This window comes from Xenopus laevis, chromosome 7L (genome assembly GCF_017654675.1).
Source record: "Xenopus laevis strain J_2021 chromosome 7L, Xenopus_laevis_v10.1, whole genome shotgun sequence".
Classification (NCBI taxonomy): domain Eukaryota; kingdom Metazoa; phylum Chordata; class Amphibia; order Anura; family Pipidae; genus Xenopus; species Xenopus laevis.
The window spans coordinates 38,165,211-38,181,091 of NC_054383.1; the positions used below are offsets into that span (position 1 = coordinate 38,165,211).

Here is a 15,881-nt window from a genome sequence, read left to right on the forward strand (position 1 = left end):
AGTTAACTTTTAGTGTGATGGGGAGAGTAATATTCTGAGACAACAGGTTTTCATTCTTTATTATTTGTGGTTTTGAAGTTATGTAACTTTTTATTCAGCAGCTCTCCAATCTGGTTTCTAGGGTCCAAATTAAGAGACTGGAATATGAATAATAAAGGGCCTGAATAGAAGGAGGGGTAATACAAAGTAGCAATATCTATACATTTGTAGCCTTACAGAGCATTTGTGTTCTCAGTGGGGTCTGTGACCCCCATTTAAAAACTGGACCGTCGGAATAAGAAGGCAAATAAATCAATAACTATAAAAAAGAAAAAATGAGGGCCAATTGTTTCTTAGAATTAACCATTCTGTAATATACTAAAAGTTAACTGTGAACCAGCCCTTTTTGCAGCAATAATAGCTTTAATGTAGTTGGGTAAGTACATACATGGTTTAGGTTACGTTAGCTCCAGGTTGTTCAGGTTGGTTAAATGACACTTGTGTACCCCAATTCTCAAATGGTATAGATTCTTTAGTTGGATATGGGATCAGGGCTTTGATGGGGCAGTTGTAGGTCAATCCCCTTTGTTCTTAGGGTGTTGGGGGGGATGCAGGCTCCTGATGTGGCAGTCCCAGTGGCCCGGACCGGAAGTTGTAATAAAGTGTCAATGGGAAAAGAGAAAGGCCGAACCAAATACTAATTTACATATGCAAATTAGGGGAGGGAAATCACCTGTTTTGTCACAAAACCCAGAAGTAAAAAATGTTTTATCCTTCCCAAACCTAATTTGCATATGCAAGTGAGGATTAGGTTCGGTATTCAGCCAAATCTTTTGCGAAGGGTTCGGCCTAATCCAAAATAGTGGATTCGTTGCATCCCTAATATTTGTAGACTTTTCCATTTTCACAATAACACTGCTTATTACTTTGCTTTTGCTTCTCTATATAATCTGTATATTATCACCTTTTCTCCAAAGACTGCCATTCAGGTCTATACAGTTCAAAGGGTGGATATGACTGCTACTGAAACTGACGCTCCTTGAAGCAATTGTACTTTTGTTTTACCAATAAAGTTACAGCAGTCCGCATGCTCAGGTGACGATTGTTTTCCACCAATCCAGTATGACTGTCCAAAAGCCAGGTTGCTTAAAAACAGCCAATGGAATGATGTGCCAAGTACCTGCCTTCCAGTAGTTCAAGCTTCAGACAGAAAATGTCTAGACAAAGAAAAACAAATAACCTGTTAGGATCTTGCATGTAACCTGTGTGATGAAAGCTCCAATACACAGCATGAACTTCTCAGCTGACTATGAGCAAGGCCAGTATTAAAGGTAAAGATGAAAAGGCTGAGATTCATGTGCATCAGTGATACAAGAACTGCAAGTTACCATTAAAACTATGCTAGAGGCCTGTTTTACATTTAGGGGCGTATTTATCAAACTGTGCCAGACTATTGACACGGAGAAGGCTGTTAATTATACAGACTGCAGGAGGGGGGGGGTAGAATTTGCACAGTGTAAAGGCCCCATACACGGGCAAATAAAAGCTGCTGACAGTCGGCAGCTTATTGGCTCCATATGTGGGGGCCTTCCGACGGGCTTCCCTGATCGATATCTGGCCGAAAGTCTAGTTACATTAATCAGTTACATACACAACGAACCTCTCAAACATGGGGATAACAGGGTTTTTCTCAAAAAGAATATAATGTCAGTCAAATGTATTTAAAACATTTGACTTCATGGGGGGAGATTGTAGCTGTGTATAAAAAATAAATAAATAAAAAGCAGGGTAATCTGTCCTCATAGACATGTATTAGTGGCTGCTGATTGGCCAAAGTTTACCTGCAGAGGTGAAGGCGCGAAAACTGTGAAGTTATAAATAGAGGCGCGCGTCTGGAGTTAGCTCAGGCGCGTGCAAGCTGGGCAGAGGATAAATACGGTAGCGTAAGTGCCATTGCTCAAACTGAAAACTGTTAAGCATATTTACGCAGTGGTCGGTTTTTTTAAAAACGGCGACATGGACCTCGATGAAAACGCAGCGGAAAAAAAACGTATGTATGTCCATACCCTGGGGCTTTAGGTGGACCCTTGATATTGGATTCTTTGGTGGGCCCTTGGTGTCCTAGTCAGACACTACATAGCAGTCTCATACTCACAGACAGGTACCTTTTGATAAATAAACTATATAGCTGGTCACTTGTTTCATCCATTTCATCCATTTTATTTTTGTACCCATTGTAGGCAGGCCAGGCCGCTAATACGTAGATTCTGTCAAATTCCAAAGGGGCTGCTGTGAGATGCCATGGGCAGATGCTATTTATTGGGGCTGTCTGGGCCTATGTGTACTTGGAATACCAGGGCAGCCTGCACAATTGTGTGTATATCGATAGATTTTTATCGACACTAAGGGGGTTATTTACTAAACTCCGAATGCGAAAATCAAGAAAAATTTGTTATGAAATCAAACTTTTAAAAAAATCACGATTTTTTTGAGTTCAGTAAACCCTGAGGATGGAAAAGTCTGAATCTGAAAATCCGGCATCTCAGACCTGTCCAGGTTGCATTTAAGTCAATGGGAACAGTCCTAATGATTTTTTGATGTGCGCTGGGTTACCCAGAAGTCTTCGGGTGAAAATTCTGAAAAAATCGTGAAAAACATATTTTTACCCGCAAATTTTTGGGAAAATTTAATAATAAATAAGCGTAAAAAAAACCCTTAAAAGTGTAAAATATTTTCTATATTTATAGGCATTGACTTTGCCCACTTAAAATGCAAGCCGGCTGGGTAAGGGGCAGAGTTCAATGGGACAAGCAGAAGCTGCACAAATCAGTACATTTCACTATCTCTTTCTCTGAGACTTTGTCTCCTGATTCAATTATTTGCCTGTTCCAAGAAAAATATGAATTTTACAGTGTGCACAATTAGATACACTATGATACCTCCTACATGAAAAAGCATCCAAGGATTTATTGTAAGAGCCCTGTTTGTTGGAAATGATTGGAACACTCCCTCCTTCCTATATGCACTGGTGCCGCCTGTCCCACATGCTTGCTTTTAGACAGGGTAACAGAGCCGTAACTAGAGGGGGGCGGGCCCTGGCACGGGACGTTCAGCCTGGCCCCGCCCCCCTCCGTACGGCCAGAAACGGCCGCATTAGAGCTGCCGGGGGCCCTGCGGGGTGCGGGCCCTGGCCCAATCGCACCACCTGCTCCCCCGGGAATTACGCCACTGCGGTGTAACACAACATGGAGGGGGTACAAACATTTTTTTCGAGTGGGGCCAGAAAAGTCAAGTTAATGAAATAAATTATTTATTTCGATCTTTTTGTATGACTGGGGAAAGCAGAACCACTTGTGTTGGTTTTTCATGTGAGAGGCAGTATAACTTCTAATTGTATCATCATCAAGTATGAGGGGGAGAAAATGATTTACTCGGCAGCAACCTATTGCGATATTTCAAGAGCTAAAAAGAAAGAGAAGCATACATCACACATCAGGCCCGGACTGGCAATCTGTGGGTTCTGGCAAATGTCAGAGGGGCTGCTGTAAGTTTCCATAGACAGTCTCTATTTATTGGGCTGGAGGGGGTCTGCTTGAGCCTCTGTGTACTTGAAATGCCAGGGCATATTGTGAATCCCAGTCTGGGCCTGATCACACTGCTCGTATTTACCCCTATCACTTGTCAGATGGTGTCCTGGTGTTGATCTATATCCGACAGTCGTATTTCTATGAGAATTAAAAACTCTATCCGACACCGTCAGTTTTTATCTTGTGAGATGAAGATGCAGCATGATGCATTTTGTCTGAGTTGCATGTAGTTTACAGATCAGATGTTTGTATCAGTCCCATTATATTTTGACCCATACAATTACATCCGACTTGTAGGAATGCGGTTTGTCGATCCAACACCATCCAACCAAATCTCCCGTGGAGTTTAGTGTAATATGTAAATCTGGCCCTGATCACTTATAAGTGTGTCATGGCAAAATGGCAGTGTGCAAGTTATGACTATTGATTTCTATTGGTTTCTAGATCTGCGGTAAACATTACAGTAAATGCCACTTTCTGAGTTTGACCTGTAGCAAATTTACACCTGCACAAACACGGCTGTGTATTTCTCTCCACCCTTTACCCCTATATTATTACTGCATGTCTGATGTATCTGCAGCATTACAGGCATCCATTGGGCAATGTCTTACTCATTCAGTATTTTGTAAATCCAACTTTGTTCAGACTGCCACTAAGGCCAACCTTTGGACTGCATGTTGCCTGTTATTATTCTTGCAGTGACCTCATCTGATTTGCAATGTGTAAAGTCCACTCTCAGGAACTATACAAAGAACAGGCTCCAAGTAGGTAGAAAAACATTTCAGTCTTGCCTTTCTTTCCTGCACTGGCCTGGGTTAACTTGCCTGTAAGATGAAAGGATTTGTCAGGATTGTTGTGCTGTGCTTGGCTTTAAGCTTTGGTATTTGCACTGAAGATACGACCCAAAATAACACTGCCAGTCAGGTACCAGAAGAAGACTCAGCAAACTGGGGCATTGGTACGATTAGAGGTGGATTTGAGGCAGTGAATGGCTATTTCGACTCCTTTCTGGAACTACTGGGAGGAAGGAATGGTGTGTGCCAGTACAAATGTCGATATGGTAAGTTGGAGTTTCCTCAGAGCAAATTTGGCACCAATGCAAGAATGCAAGTCTGAGGAGCTTCTCAGCAAGAATTGCAGTTTCCTTTTGGTAAAATCTCAAGCATATAGATGTATAGATACTATAAACATCATTTAATACTATTTGAACACTATGACAAGCGTTATTGTCTATTTACTCATAAAATAAAAATACAGACATGCTCCTGAGAGCAGCATGCCACACCATCTCCATAGGCAGTGATCAGCAGTGATTTTTTTGTTTTTTTTAATAATTTTTTTTATTTTCATAAAAGAAAACAAGCAGTTAAGAAGATGAAACAATAACATAAAATAAGTTCAACAACTGAACTGAAGATCATAATAATTAAAATTAGCATCAAGAATTTATCATTAACAATGACATAAACAATCAAAAAGTTATTTTCTTGGTATTGCAACCAATAAGGCTAGACAATAATGAAATTATTATTAATTAATTATAGAACAATTCAAAATGTTATCAAATTGAATGCTTTCTTCAGTGTTTAAGGTATGAAAGTACATTTTCCATTTGGATATGAACTTAAAACAATTTTGAATGTTTTCAAGTCTATAACTAATTGCTTCATTAGTATATAGAGTTTTTAACTCAAGTAAAACCTTACTTAATGATGGTGAAGAATTTTCTATGCATTTTTTCAATATAACTGCGAGCTGACGCTAAAACCAACTTTATAAATTTTGATATATGAACAGCACTAATATCTTTGTATCGAAGAGTTAACAATATTACGTTTATGGAACTAGTTAACCCTGAGAGGGCCTCTTGTTGAGATAATAATATTTTAGAATGTAAGATATTGGTTACGTAATTTTCAATATCCGTCCAAAAATTCCCAATTTCTTTACATTCCCAAAGTAGATGGAATGAATTTGGAGCGGGATATTTGCATTTTGGACAAATATTGAGGAATTTGGCATTACAAGACTTAAAATGAAAACCTTTATATGCTAAATGAATTAACCTATAGTTTTGCTCCCTCCACACTTCAGATAAAATGAGTTTATCAAAACTATTAATAGAGTTAAATCAAAGTCTCAGCGTTAACTTCTCTTTGTAAATAAATAGACCACTTTTTTTTGCCGTTAATTCTAGTTGAAGTTTGAAGTCCATGTCGTTCCATAAATTAGATTGAATGGTTTTAATGTATATATCCGAATTGGAATAAATTAACTTGTTGAAAAAGGAGAGCAGGGATTTTATATATTTTGTCACAATAGTTTTACACAGGCATTGGGATATACTGTTATTCCAGTATTGCTTTCTTACCCAAAATCCTCTGCATCAGGCTCTGAGCAGTGAGTGAAGCCGGTCATTGACGAGTCTAACATAACATACCTTTGCAGGGATTTTGGTTAATCATTAATTGGAAATCTTCTATTTATGTTTTCTTAGAGTAAATTGTTAATCTTAAAAGAGTAATGCTATTTGTTGTCTACTATTTGCAATGTAACGGTAATGTTCCCCTTCAAGTATTTTAATTTCTACACTAATGTAACAACCAGTTGTAAAGAAGATCTCAGACCAATGTGGTCAGATAGAGATAACTATAGTTGATAGAGATAACTATAATCTCAGGCGTAAAGCACGAACCAATTAACCTTTTAAATATATGTTATTTTACATCTAAGCCACTGTTCAAGAAATACAATTTGGAAGTCAATAAATGTGAATCATTTGTACTAGTTTGTACAGGTATGGGATCTGTTATCCGGAAACCCATTATCCAGAATGCTCTGAAGTATTGAAAAGGCCATCTCCCATAGACTTAATTTTATCCAAATAATTCAAATTTTTTAAAAATAATTCCTTTTCTCTGTAATATTAAAACAGAACCTTGTACTTGATCCAAATTAAGATATAAGTAATCTTTATTGGGTTTAATTAATGTTTACATGATTTTTCAAGGTATGAAGATCCAAATTATGGAATGATCTGTTAACCTGAAAACCCCAGGTCCCGAGCATTCTGGATGAGAGTTAGGGTTGCCACCTGGCCAGTATTTCACCGGCCTGGCCGGTAAAAATGATGGTTGATCCCAATGTTATTAATATGGAAAAAAGATAAATATATAGGAAGGCCGTTATTTTTTTCCAAAAAAGGTGGCAACCCTAATAACAGTTCCTATACTGTACCATGTACTAAGAATGCTGTAGATATGCATACATAACTCTGCTGGCTATTTACTAAAGGTTATCTTTTATTTATGTTTTCTTTAGGTAAAGCCCCACTGCCCAGGCCAGACTACAAGGCTCCTGAACCCAATGGCTGCAGTTCTTATTTTCTTGGTCTCAAGGTACCAGAGAGTGTATGTACCATTAACACCTTCTGTATTTCCTGTACAAACAGATAGTATGTATAATTATTAACCCTGTCTAATGGGACTAATCACATTTTAATTGTAGAGGGTTTGAAGGTAAATGAAAAATGATATGCTGTATAGATAGGCTTTATGTATCCCTGCTGATCCTGCTAATGAAGGGAAAAAAGAGTAAAATTAGCCATGATATTTAAGTACAGGTATTGAATTCTCAGGTCCTGGTGTTTTCCTGATAAGGGGTATTTTCGTAATTTAAATCTCAATTTTTTTAAAGCTGCTAAAATATCATTTAAACGTTAAATATACCAAATAGGATTGTTTTTCCTCCAATAAGGATTAATATCCTAGTTTGGATCAAGTACAATGTACCATTTATTATTACAGAGATAATGGAAATCAGTTTTTCTTAGTTTTATTAAAATGGAGTCTATGGGAGATGGCCTTTCCATATTTTTGAACTTTCTGGGTAACATGTTTCCAGATAAAGGATCCACTGCAATGCTAGATATTCCAATCCAGTACCCTAAAAAATATTTTTAGGCCAGATTTGATTAACTGGCCTAAATGTCAGTTAACAATGAATGCAATAATTTTCTCTCATACAAACAAACCCCTATTTAGTCATATGGCAATAATGCATATGTCAATTGCAGGCATTTTTCACCCTGCCTTGCAGGTGGGCAACAATGTGCTTGGAATGTCTCCCCATTGATTTGAATGGCAATTGCCTGTTATCATTAGGGATGTAGCGAACGTCGGAAAAAAAGTTCGCGAACATATTCGCGAACTTGCGCAAAAATGCGAGCGGTTCGCGAACGGTTCGCGAACCCCATAGACTTCAATGGGAAGGCGAACTTTAACATCTAGAAAAGACATTTCTGGCCAGAAAAATTATTTTAAAGTTGTTTAAAGGGTGCAACGACCTGGACAGTGGCATGCCAGAGGGGGATCAAGGGCAAAAATGTATCTGAAAAATCTGCCTGTGTGTGCTTGGAAGAGATAGTGTAGGGGGAGAGCTGTTAGTGATTTCAGGGACAGATGATAGTAAGTTTGCTGGCTAGTAATCTGCTTGATACTGCTCTGTATTGGAGGGACAGAAGTCTGCAGGGATTTGAGGGACATTTTAGCTTAGGTAGCTTTGCTGGCTAGTAATCTACTGTTCTCTTTAAACAACTGCCATACGTTGACCTTGTAGGCATTGTTTGCCCAGTTTTTTTGGACGCAGCCACTGAAGCACAGTTGCCAGAAAAAATATGCCATATAAATGCTGAAAATAGTCATTTTTCGCCATACGTTGACCTTGTAGACATTGTTTGCCCAGTTTTTTTGGTTGCAGCCACTGAAGCACAGTTGCCAGAAAAAATATGCCATATAAATGCTGAAAATAGTCATTTTTCGCCATACGTTGACCTTGTAGACATTGTTTGCCCAGTTTTTTTGGTTGCAGCCACTGAAGCACAGTTGCCAGAAAAAATATGCCATATAAATGCTGAAAATAGTCATTTTTTGCCATATACGTTGAGTCAACGTATGGCAAAAATGACTATTTTCAGCATTTATATGGCATATTTTTTCTGGCCTCTGTGCTTCAGTGGCTGCGGCCAAAAAAACTGGGCAAACAATGCCTACAAGGTCAACGTATACACTACTACAGCGGTGGATACGGATTACGTAAAATATATTATGGCTGCTTGAAAAAAGTCACTCCGGTGTTTTTTCTGGAGACGGTAATATTATGGATATTTAGACAGAATGTGAACAAGGTCACACAGCTAGATGGCGGGTTGAAGAAAACACTGTGCAAATAATGCCTACAAGGTCAACGTATACACTACTACAGCGGTGGATACGGATTACGTAAAATATATTATGGCTGCTTGAAAAAAAGTAACTCAAGTGGTTTTTCTAGAGACGATAATATTATCAATATTTAGACAAAATGTGAACAAGCTCACACAGCTAGATGGCGGGTTGAAGAAAACACTGTGCAAATAATGCCTACAAGGTCAACGTATACACTACTACAGCGGTGGATACGGATTACGTAAAATATATTATGGCTGCTTGAAAAAAGTCACTCCGGTGTTTTTTCTGGAGACGGTAATATTATGGATATTTAGACAGAATGTGAACAAGGTCACACAGCTAGATGGCGGGTTGAAGAAAACAGTGTGCAAATAATGCCTACAGGGCAAATAATGCCTAAAAGGTCAACTTATACACTACTACAGCGGTAGTAAAATAAAAAAAAGTAAAATAAAAAAAAAAATGAATATTAAAAAAAAAAATTAAAGTTGGTGCTGCTGAACTACTAGGAGCAGCAGATTAGCACACCAGTCCCACTCCCCAACACTGCTAGACTAATAGCACTGGGCTCTTATAGTAGTAGTAGTAGTAGTAGTAGTAAAACAACAAAAAAATAAATAAAAGCAGTCCTTACAAGGACTACTGTTATTGCAGCAGTCAGCAGATGAGATCAGAAGCAGGACAGCTGCCCACTGCAGCTACATACAGAGCACTGCAGTAGAAGGTAGATTACTAGCCAGCAAAGCTACCTAAGCTTAAATGTCCCTCAAACCCCTGCAGACTTCTGTCCCTCCAATAACAGAGCAGTATCAAAACGATTACTAGCCAGCAAACTTTCAACTGTCCCTGAAATCACTAACAGGCAGCAGCTCTCTCCCTACACTATCTCTTCAGCACACACAGGCAGAGTGAAAAAACGCTGCAGGGCTTCGGTTTTTATAGGGAAGGGGAGTGGTCCAGGGGAGAGCTTCCTGATTGGCTGCCATGTACCTGCTGGTCTGGGGTGAGAGGGCAAAAAAAAGCGCCAACAATGGCGAACCCAAAATGGCGAACGTCGCGCGACGTTCGCGAACTTCCGGCGAGCGCGAACACCCGATGTTCGCGCGAACAAGTTCGCCGGCGAACAGTTCGCGACATCTCTAGTTATCATGATGCCCTTAAATGTAAGAAAGTTGTTGCTCAGAAAGTAGCAAGCAGCAATGATCTGACACACAAGTGCATCTGCAATATCAGGCAATTTGCTTTTAATTCAGTGAATTCTGAGCATTTGTCCCTCTTGGCTAAATAATTATTTTCATTATCCCTCCTCTCTCCCTACATCTATAATGGTGTCACTGATTCACCTGGCAGATTTTGACTTGCCTAAATATCCATTCACCTAAGCTGTCTGCCCACAACCTTCCCTTAGCCGTCTTACTATAATTATTATAATCCCCTTATAAGAAGCTATAGGAGTTTTGGTCTAGCGGCCCACCAGGTGGCATAAGGGATCATGGTTAACCATAAAAAAGGTACAGGTATGGGATCTGTTATCCAGAAACCCATTATCCAGAAAGTCCCAAATTACATGAAGGCTGTTTACCATAAACTCCATTTTATCCAAATAATCAACATTTTTTTTTTACAAATGATTTCCTTTTTCTCTGTAATAATAAAACAGTACCTTGTACTTGATCCAAACTAAGATATAATTAATCCTTACTGGAAGCAAAACCAGCCTATTTGTGTTTGTTTAATGTTTACATGATTTTCTAGTAGATTTAAAGTATAAAGATCCAAATGACGGAAATACCTGTTATCCGTAAAAACCTCAGGTCCCAAGCATTCTGGGTAACAGCACCATAACTGTACTACATAGCAAGGACAACTATGTAAAAAAAACACCATTAAACAATGCTCCTATGTGTATTTCCACATATAAGCACAATCCTTAAGCACAATTCATCAGGACTATATTTGGATGTATTGGGGAACCATTAAAGAAGTCATTAGAGAAGAAAACATCTGTTCTGTTTAAATTCTTGGATTTGGGTCCGGGTTTGTGTCTGCTCCTATAGTTCTGCTGTAAATGTTTCACTCTGAGCACTTTGCTTTCTTTTCCCTGCAGATGGATTTAGGTATCCCAGCAATGACAAAATGCTGTAACCAACTGGATCTCTGCTATGATACTTGTGGAGCAAACAAGTACCGCTGTGATGCAAAGTTTCGCTGGTGCCTGCACGCTATATGCTCTGACCTCAAAAAGAGTCTGGGATTCGTCTCCAAGGTCGAAGGTACATTAAATGGCTCCAGTGGTACTTATTTAAAGATGTTACTAGGGTTGCTACCTGTTCTGTTTTTCTTTGGGTCACAACTGCCTGTTCAGGTTTGATTGCCTAACAATAATCTGACCAATAGCCACCTCTGATGTCAAAACCCTACCCCCATGAAGCACAAACACCCCCTAGATTGTCATAACCAGGGCCGGCCTTAGGCCTATTGGACCAATTGGGCCCAATAGGGCCCCGCACCTCTGGGGGCCCCGCACCACAGGACAGCACAGATAATATTTCCCTCAGCACATGATGCTGCCTGGCCTGCCCCCAACTTTGAAAGTTCAGCCCATCCCCAAATCCATAGGTCCAGCCCACCACCAACTCTGATAAGCCAGCCTATCCCCCAACTCCATAGGTCTAACCTGCCCCCAACTCTCATAGGCCCAGCTTTCCTCCAACCTTGATAGGCCCTGCCTGCCCCCAATCCAACCAAGACTGCTCCCAAGCTGAATCAGCCCAGCCTGCCCCAAACTAATTGGCCCAGTCCACTCTCCTATTTCCTCTTACCCTGTGTGCCCCTATTATGTGCCCCTATTTCATCCCTCTTACTCTCTTACCTTGTCTGCCCCTTTCCTTTCTATTTTGTGCCTGTATGCCCTTATTTTCCTAAATACTTGGTGTGTCAGTAGCCAGCAACACTTTGTCTAGGGGCCCCGCCAACATGGTCCCAATTGGGCCCCACATTTGATAGGACCAGCCCTGGTCATAACCCCACCCCCACATGACACTGCTCTGCCATCGATACCATCATTCTGCCCCCTTGTCCAGTTTTTGCGGAAGACAAAGGTGGCCTCCCTAGATGTTACTGATTCATACAATAATTACATTTTCTGCTCTTAACTGCCCTAAAGGTTCGTTCAAACAGAAGAAGGCTTTATAATTGTTAGGGAGAAGGTATCAGTCGTTTTTAAATATTTACACATGAAACATAAAAAAAAAAAGCTAGATATCCAAAGTAATGACACAACAGACACTAGAGTTGGAAATGTGCGACTGGACAAGAGTTTGAGTTGCTTAGGTCCACTGCAATCACCTGGTACTTCTGATGCTTTCTCTTCTCCTAAATGGAAAGTGACTTGCAGTTGTCACAGAAATGCCTGGTGTAGTGGTATAACTAGATGTCACTGGCCCCACAATAAGTTAAATTGAGGGCCCCAAAACATTGTTAAATTGACCTAATCTACCCAGATATATAAATAATATATAAAATTGCTCATTATTTATTGCATTTCTGGGCCCTCTTCACTACTGGGCACCCCTGCAACTGCAGTGTCTTCTTCCTTTGTAGTTATAACCCTAACCCTAAACTAATATATATAACTTCCCAAGACCCATAAAAGTAATGATCCGGGTCTTCAAAGATAACTATAGCAGTTCATCATCTTCTGTTAGGCTCAGGGTCGGATTGGGGGGCCCTGGGCCCACCGGGACTGCTGACCAGGGCCCCAGTCCCCCTACTGCGACGCCCCCTCTCTCGAGCATTGGGAGAGGGTGTCTGGCCCGGTGGGGGCCCATGAGGGTCGGGGCCCACCGGGTTTTTCCCGGTGTCCCACCAGACCAGTCTGACACTGGTTAGGCTGTTTTTGAGAGTCAGCAACACTGCACCCTGGATGCAAATGCTAGAGCAGTAAAGGGGTGCATCACCCTGCCCATGAATACAGAGCTGCAAAATGTAGGCAGTGCTGCATTCTTGAGGGGAATGAATTCAAAACGGAGACCAGAGACGTATTGGTGTATTGCATTCATTTTTTTCCTTCTTTGATTAATGTTATTTCTTACACATACAAATAGTTATCTGTGTCAGCATCCACAATTTAATTATATATAATATATATAATTCAATATAGTGAAATAAAAGCTTCTATCAATAAAACTGATATTAGGCATTAGGATTCAGGAGGTTAGAAGTTCTGCTTGTCTATCTCACAGCTGTAGCAAGGTGTGCAATTTCCTATACCACTAAAACTTCATATAGAGAATAATCTGCAGAGGCAGAAAGGAAGCATATTGTTAATTTAGTGTCTTGTCCAGATAAAATTCATATGAAAAATAAATGTGTTTTTTTTTCTGCAGCATGTGAGTCTGTCGCAGATACAGTTTTTAACACTGTTTGGACTCTGGGATGTAAACCCTTCATGAATAGTCAGAGGGCGTCCTGCATCTGTAATGAAGAAGAACGAGATGAGCTCTAAGATCCAGTGAACTCTGGACTTGTATTACTACACAGTTTATCGGCTGATCTGTACAGAATATTGCAGTTCTATCCACTTTATTTCCTGCATGAACTCTTCAGAGCAATGCAGTCATATAAAGCTCTGCCTCTTTCAATTCGTTTATTGACTGAACATGGCGGGACTGCACGTGGCGACACCTTTAGACTCTGAAGACCATTGCAGTACTGCAGAGTTTTAAAGTAGTCATTTATTAGTTCCATTTTGTGAACCTTTACTTCTGGATGGAAGACTGTTTATTTTTCTTTAAGGCACAACTCAAGATGGAAGTAATACAAAGACTGGGGTTAACTGTTGGGAGAGAGGGAGGGAGGGACAATACACGTAAGATAGCCAGTATAGCTTGAAATAGGGAATTTATCAAATAGAAATGTACAACATCCATAAATTCACAGTGTATTTTTCACCTCTTACTGTTCATAGTAGGACACGTACAGAATACTGACCTCCTTTTTAGGTTATAACGTATCTTGCAGTCAGAGAAGGTGCCCCTACATTACTTGTAGTTTTTTGGAATCTTTATTCTTATAAATACATTTTGTGAGAAAAGTTGTCTTGACTCTTGACCATTTACTAGCACCACTGCAACTGTCTGAGTATGAGTCAATGTGGTTGTCCAGTTGAAGACCTGTGAGCTAGAAGTGGTCTCCAGTCATGACCTCTTCATTTTAATATAAATCATCCCTTACATGCTGTATGAAAAATGATCTGCCTACCATATAAGAAGTTGCAAAGTGATGTCTGTGGAAGAGAACATACATGTATCTCATTGTACGGTTATGGGACCAGTTATACAGAATGCTTGGGACCTGGGCTTTTCTGGTTAATGGATCTTTCTATAATTTGGATTTTTATACCTTAAAGGGGAAGTAAAGTCTAAAATAGAATAAGGCTAGAAATGCTGTATTTTGTATACTAAACAGGGCTGAGCCGCGCCGCCCAGGCGCCCAAAGCAAGCCGGCAGACGCGGCTCTGGCTTAGCCCGATGCGCATGCGCAAGGTGGCTCTCACGTGCGCATGCGCAAGAAAGGTGGTGGTTTTTACTTCTTTTCTTCTCGGCGCAAACGTGCGCATGCACGAATTGCTGAGAACATGCGTTCTTGCGCAAGTAGACGTTAAAACGACAGAGAGTCGGGCACAGAGGTCGGGGTTGGCGACAGAGGAAGTACGTGCCTGGTGCCCCCCCCAGCTTTGTGCCCTAGGCACGTGCCTACTCTGCCTACCCCTTGGCCCGGCGCTGATACTAAACATAAACATGAACTGACTGCACCACATGCCTAATCAAACAAATGATTTATGCTTTCAAAGTTGGCCACAGGGGGTCACCATCTTGTAACTTTGTTAAACATCTTTGTAAGACCAAGACTGTGCACATGCTCAATGTGGTTTGGGCTGCTTAGGGATCGTCAGCCGATACAGCAAGACATTAATAATCAGAATAGGCAGACTGCACTGGGTCCTGTGTTGTCATGTAATCTAATGTGGATTTTATAGTTTTTGTATTGTTTAGTACAAATTTTCTCCGACTCTGCAGAACCAGTTGCTGCAGCAAAATAATCCTCCAAATAGAATCCCATTTTATCTGTTTAAATCTGACGCCATGATCTCTGTCTCTGCAGCTGGATTTGGAAACAGTAAAGGGGATGTAAAGGCAAAAATAAAATCCAATACAAATCTCTACACAGTCACCGACTGCTCTACAGGGAAACAAACAAAGCTGCTTGAGTTCAGCATGGCTGGGAAGTAAGGTGGGGGCTCCCCCTGCTGTTCATGTATGATTGTTTCCCTGCAGAGCATTTAGGGACCATCTGACAATTGCTATCCCCAGCAGTAAATGAAGGGAGAATTTCACTGCATACAGTCAGGTTTCTTATAAAAACGGTACACATTTTTTAATGAAAGTATATTGGAGATAGATTTCTTTTTCATTAAAGAAAGTAAAAATGGGATTTTATTTTTTGCCTTTACATGCCCTTTAAGTCTATTAGAAAAGCCTTTAAACATTAAACCCAATAGAATGGGTTTGCTTCAATAAGGATTAATCAAATGTTAGTTTGGATCAAGGTTCTGTTTTATTATTACAGAAAAAAAGAGAATAATTTTTAAACATTTTTGATGGCCTTTCCATAATTCGGAGCTTTCTAGATAATAGGTTTCCAGAATGGATCCCATACCTTGCAGGCTATGAGCAATCTTACAGGCTTCCTCTTCTTGCAGCTGCTATACCTGGACTTCTCTCTAACTGTTTGTTTGTTTGTTGTTGCTGGATGTTCACTATGGTGTTATACCATGCCGTCTGGGTTTCTAGACCTCCTGCCAGATTCTTTTAAGAGGAAGAAATATTAATGGTTATGGGCAGACATATGGCTTATGGGCAGACATAGAACAATGGGATATTATGCAAGCCTAAATTCTTGAAATTCATAAAAGCAATGGAAAACAAAGCAGGGAGTCATTTATGATATATTTATAATAGTATACATTTTATTTAGTTTAATACTAGTTAAATAAAGTTCAGTGGCACATTTATTTCTACTCTAT

General features: G+C 40.0%; 1 protein-coding gene across 4 annotated transcripts; it reads left to right on the plus strand.

Moving 5' to 3' along the window:
• The first annotated feature begins 850 nt into the window (after window positions 1-850).
• On the plus strand, window positions 851-13,889 carry pla2g12b.L (phospholipase A2 group XIIB L homeolog). Of its 4 annotated transcripts, none has more exons than XM_041568814.1 (4): window positions 851-1,310; window positions 6,888-6,964; window positions 10,902-11,067; window positions 13,183-13,889. In XM_041568814.1, exons 1-4 carry the CDS (start codon window positions 1,289-1,291, stop codon window positions 13,299-13,301), a joined length of 384 nt encoding a protein of 127 aa, XP_041424748.1. In that variant the 5' UTR covers window positions 851-1,288; the 3' UTR covers window positions 13,302-13,889. The 4 variants fall into 4 exon arrangements, with proteins under 4 accessions (XP_041424748.1, XP_041424747.1, XP_018080876.1 ...); XM_041568813.1 differs by having other exon boundaries at window positions 853-1,310; window positions 6,888-6,976; XM_018225387.2 differs by lacking the exon at window positions 851-1,310 and adding an exon at window positions 3,635-4,626.
• Window positions 13,890-15,881: the final 1,992 nt, after the last annotated feature.

What these genes read in the sequence shown, in the direction of transcription:
- pla2g12b.L (XM_018225386.2), top strand. Translation starts at nt 4,398, where the DNA reads ATGAAAGGATTTGTCAGGATTGTTGTGCTGTGCTTGGCTTTAAGCTTT. An exon ending in GTCTCAAGGTACCAGAGAGT is followed by an intron (nt 6,977 to 10,901) that starts GTATGTACCATT and finishes TTTTCCCTGCAG; the next exon opens with ATGGATTTAGGTATCCCAGC. An exon ending in ATTCGTCTCCAAGGTCGAAG is followed by an intron (nt 11,068 to 13,182) that starts GTACATTAAATG and finishes TTTTTTCTGCAG; the next exon opens with CATGTGAGTCTGTCGCAGAT.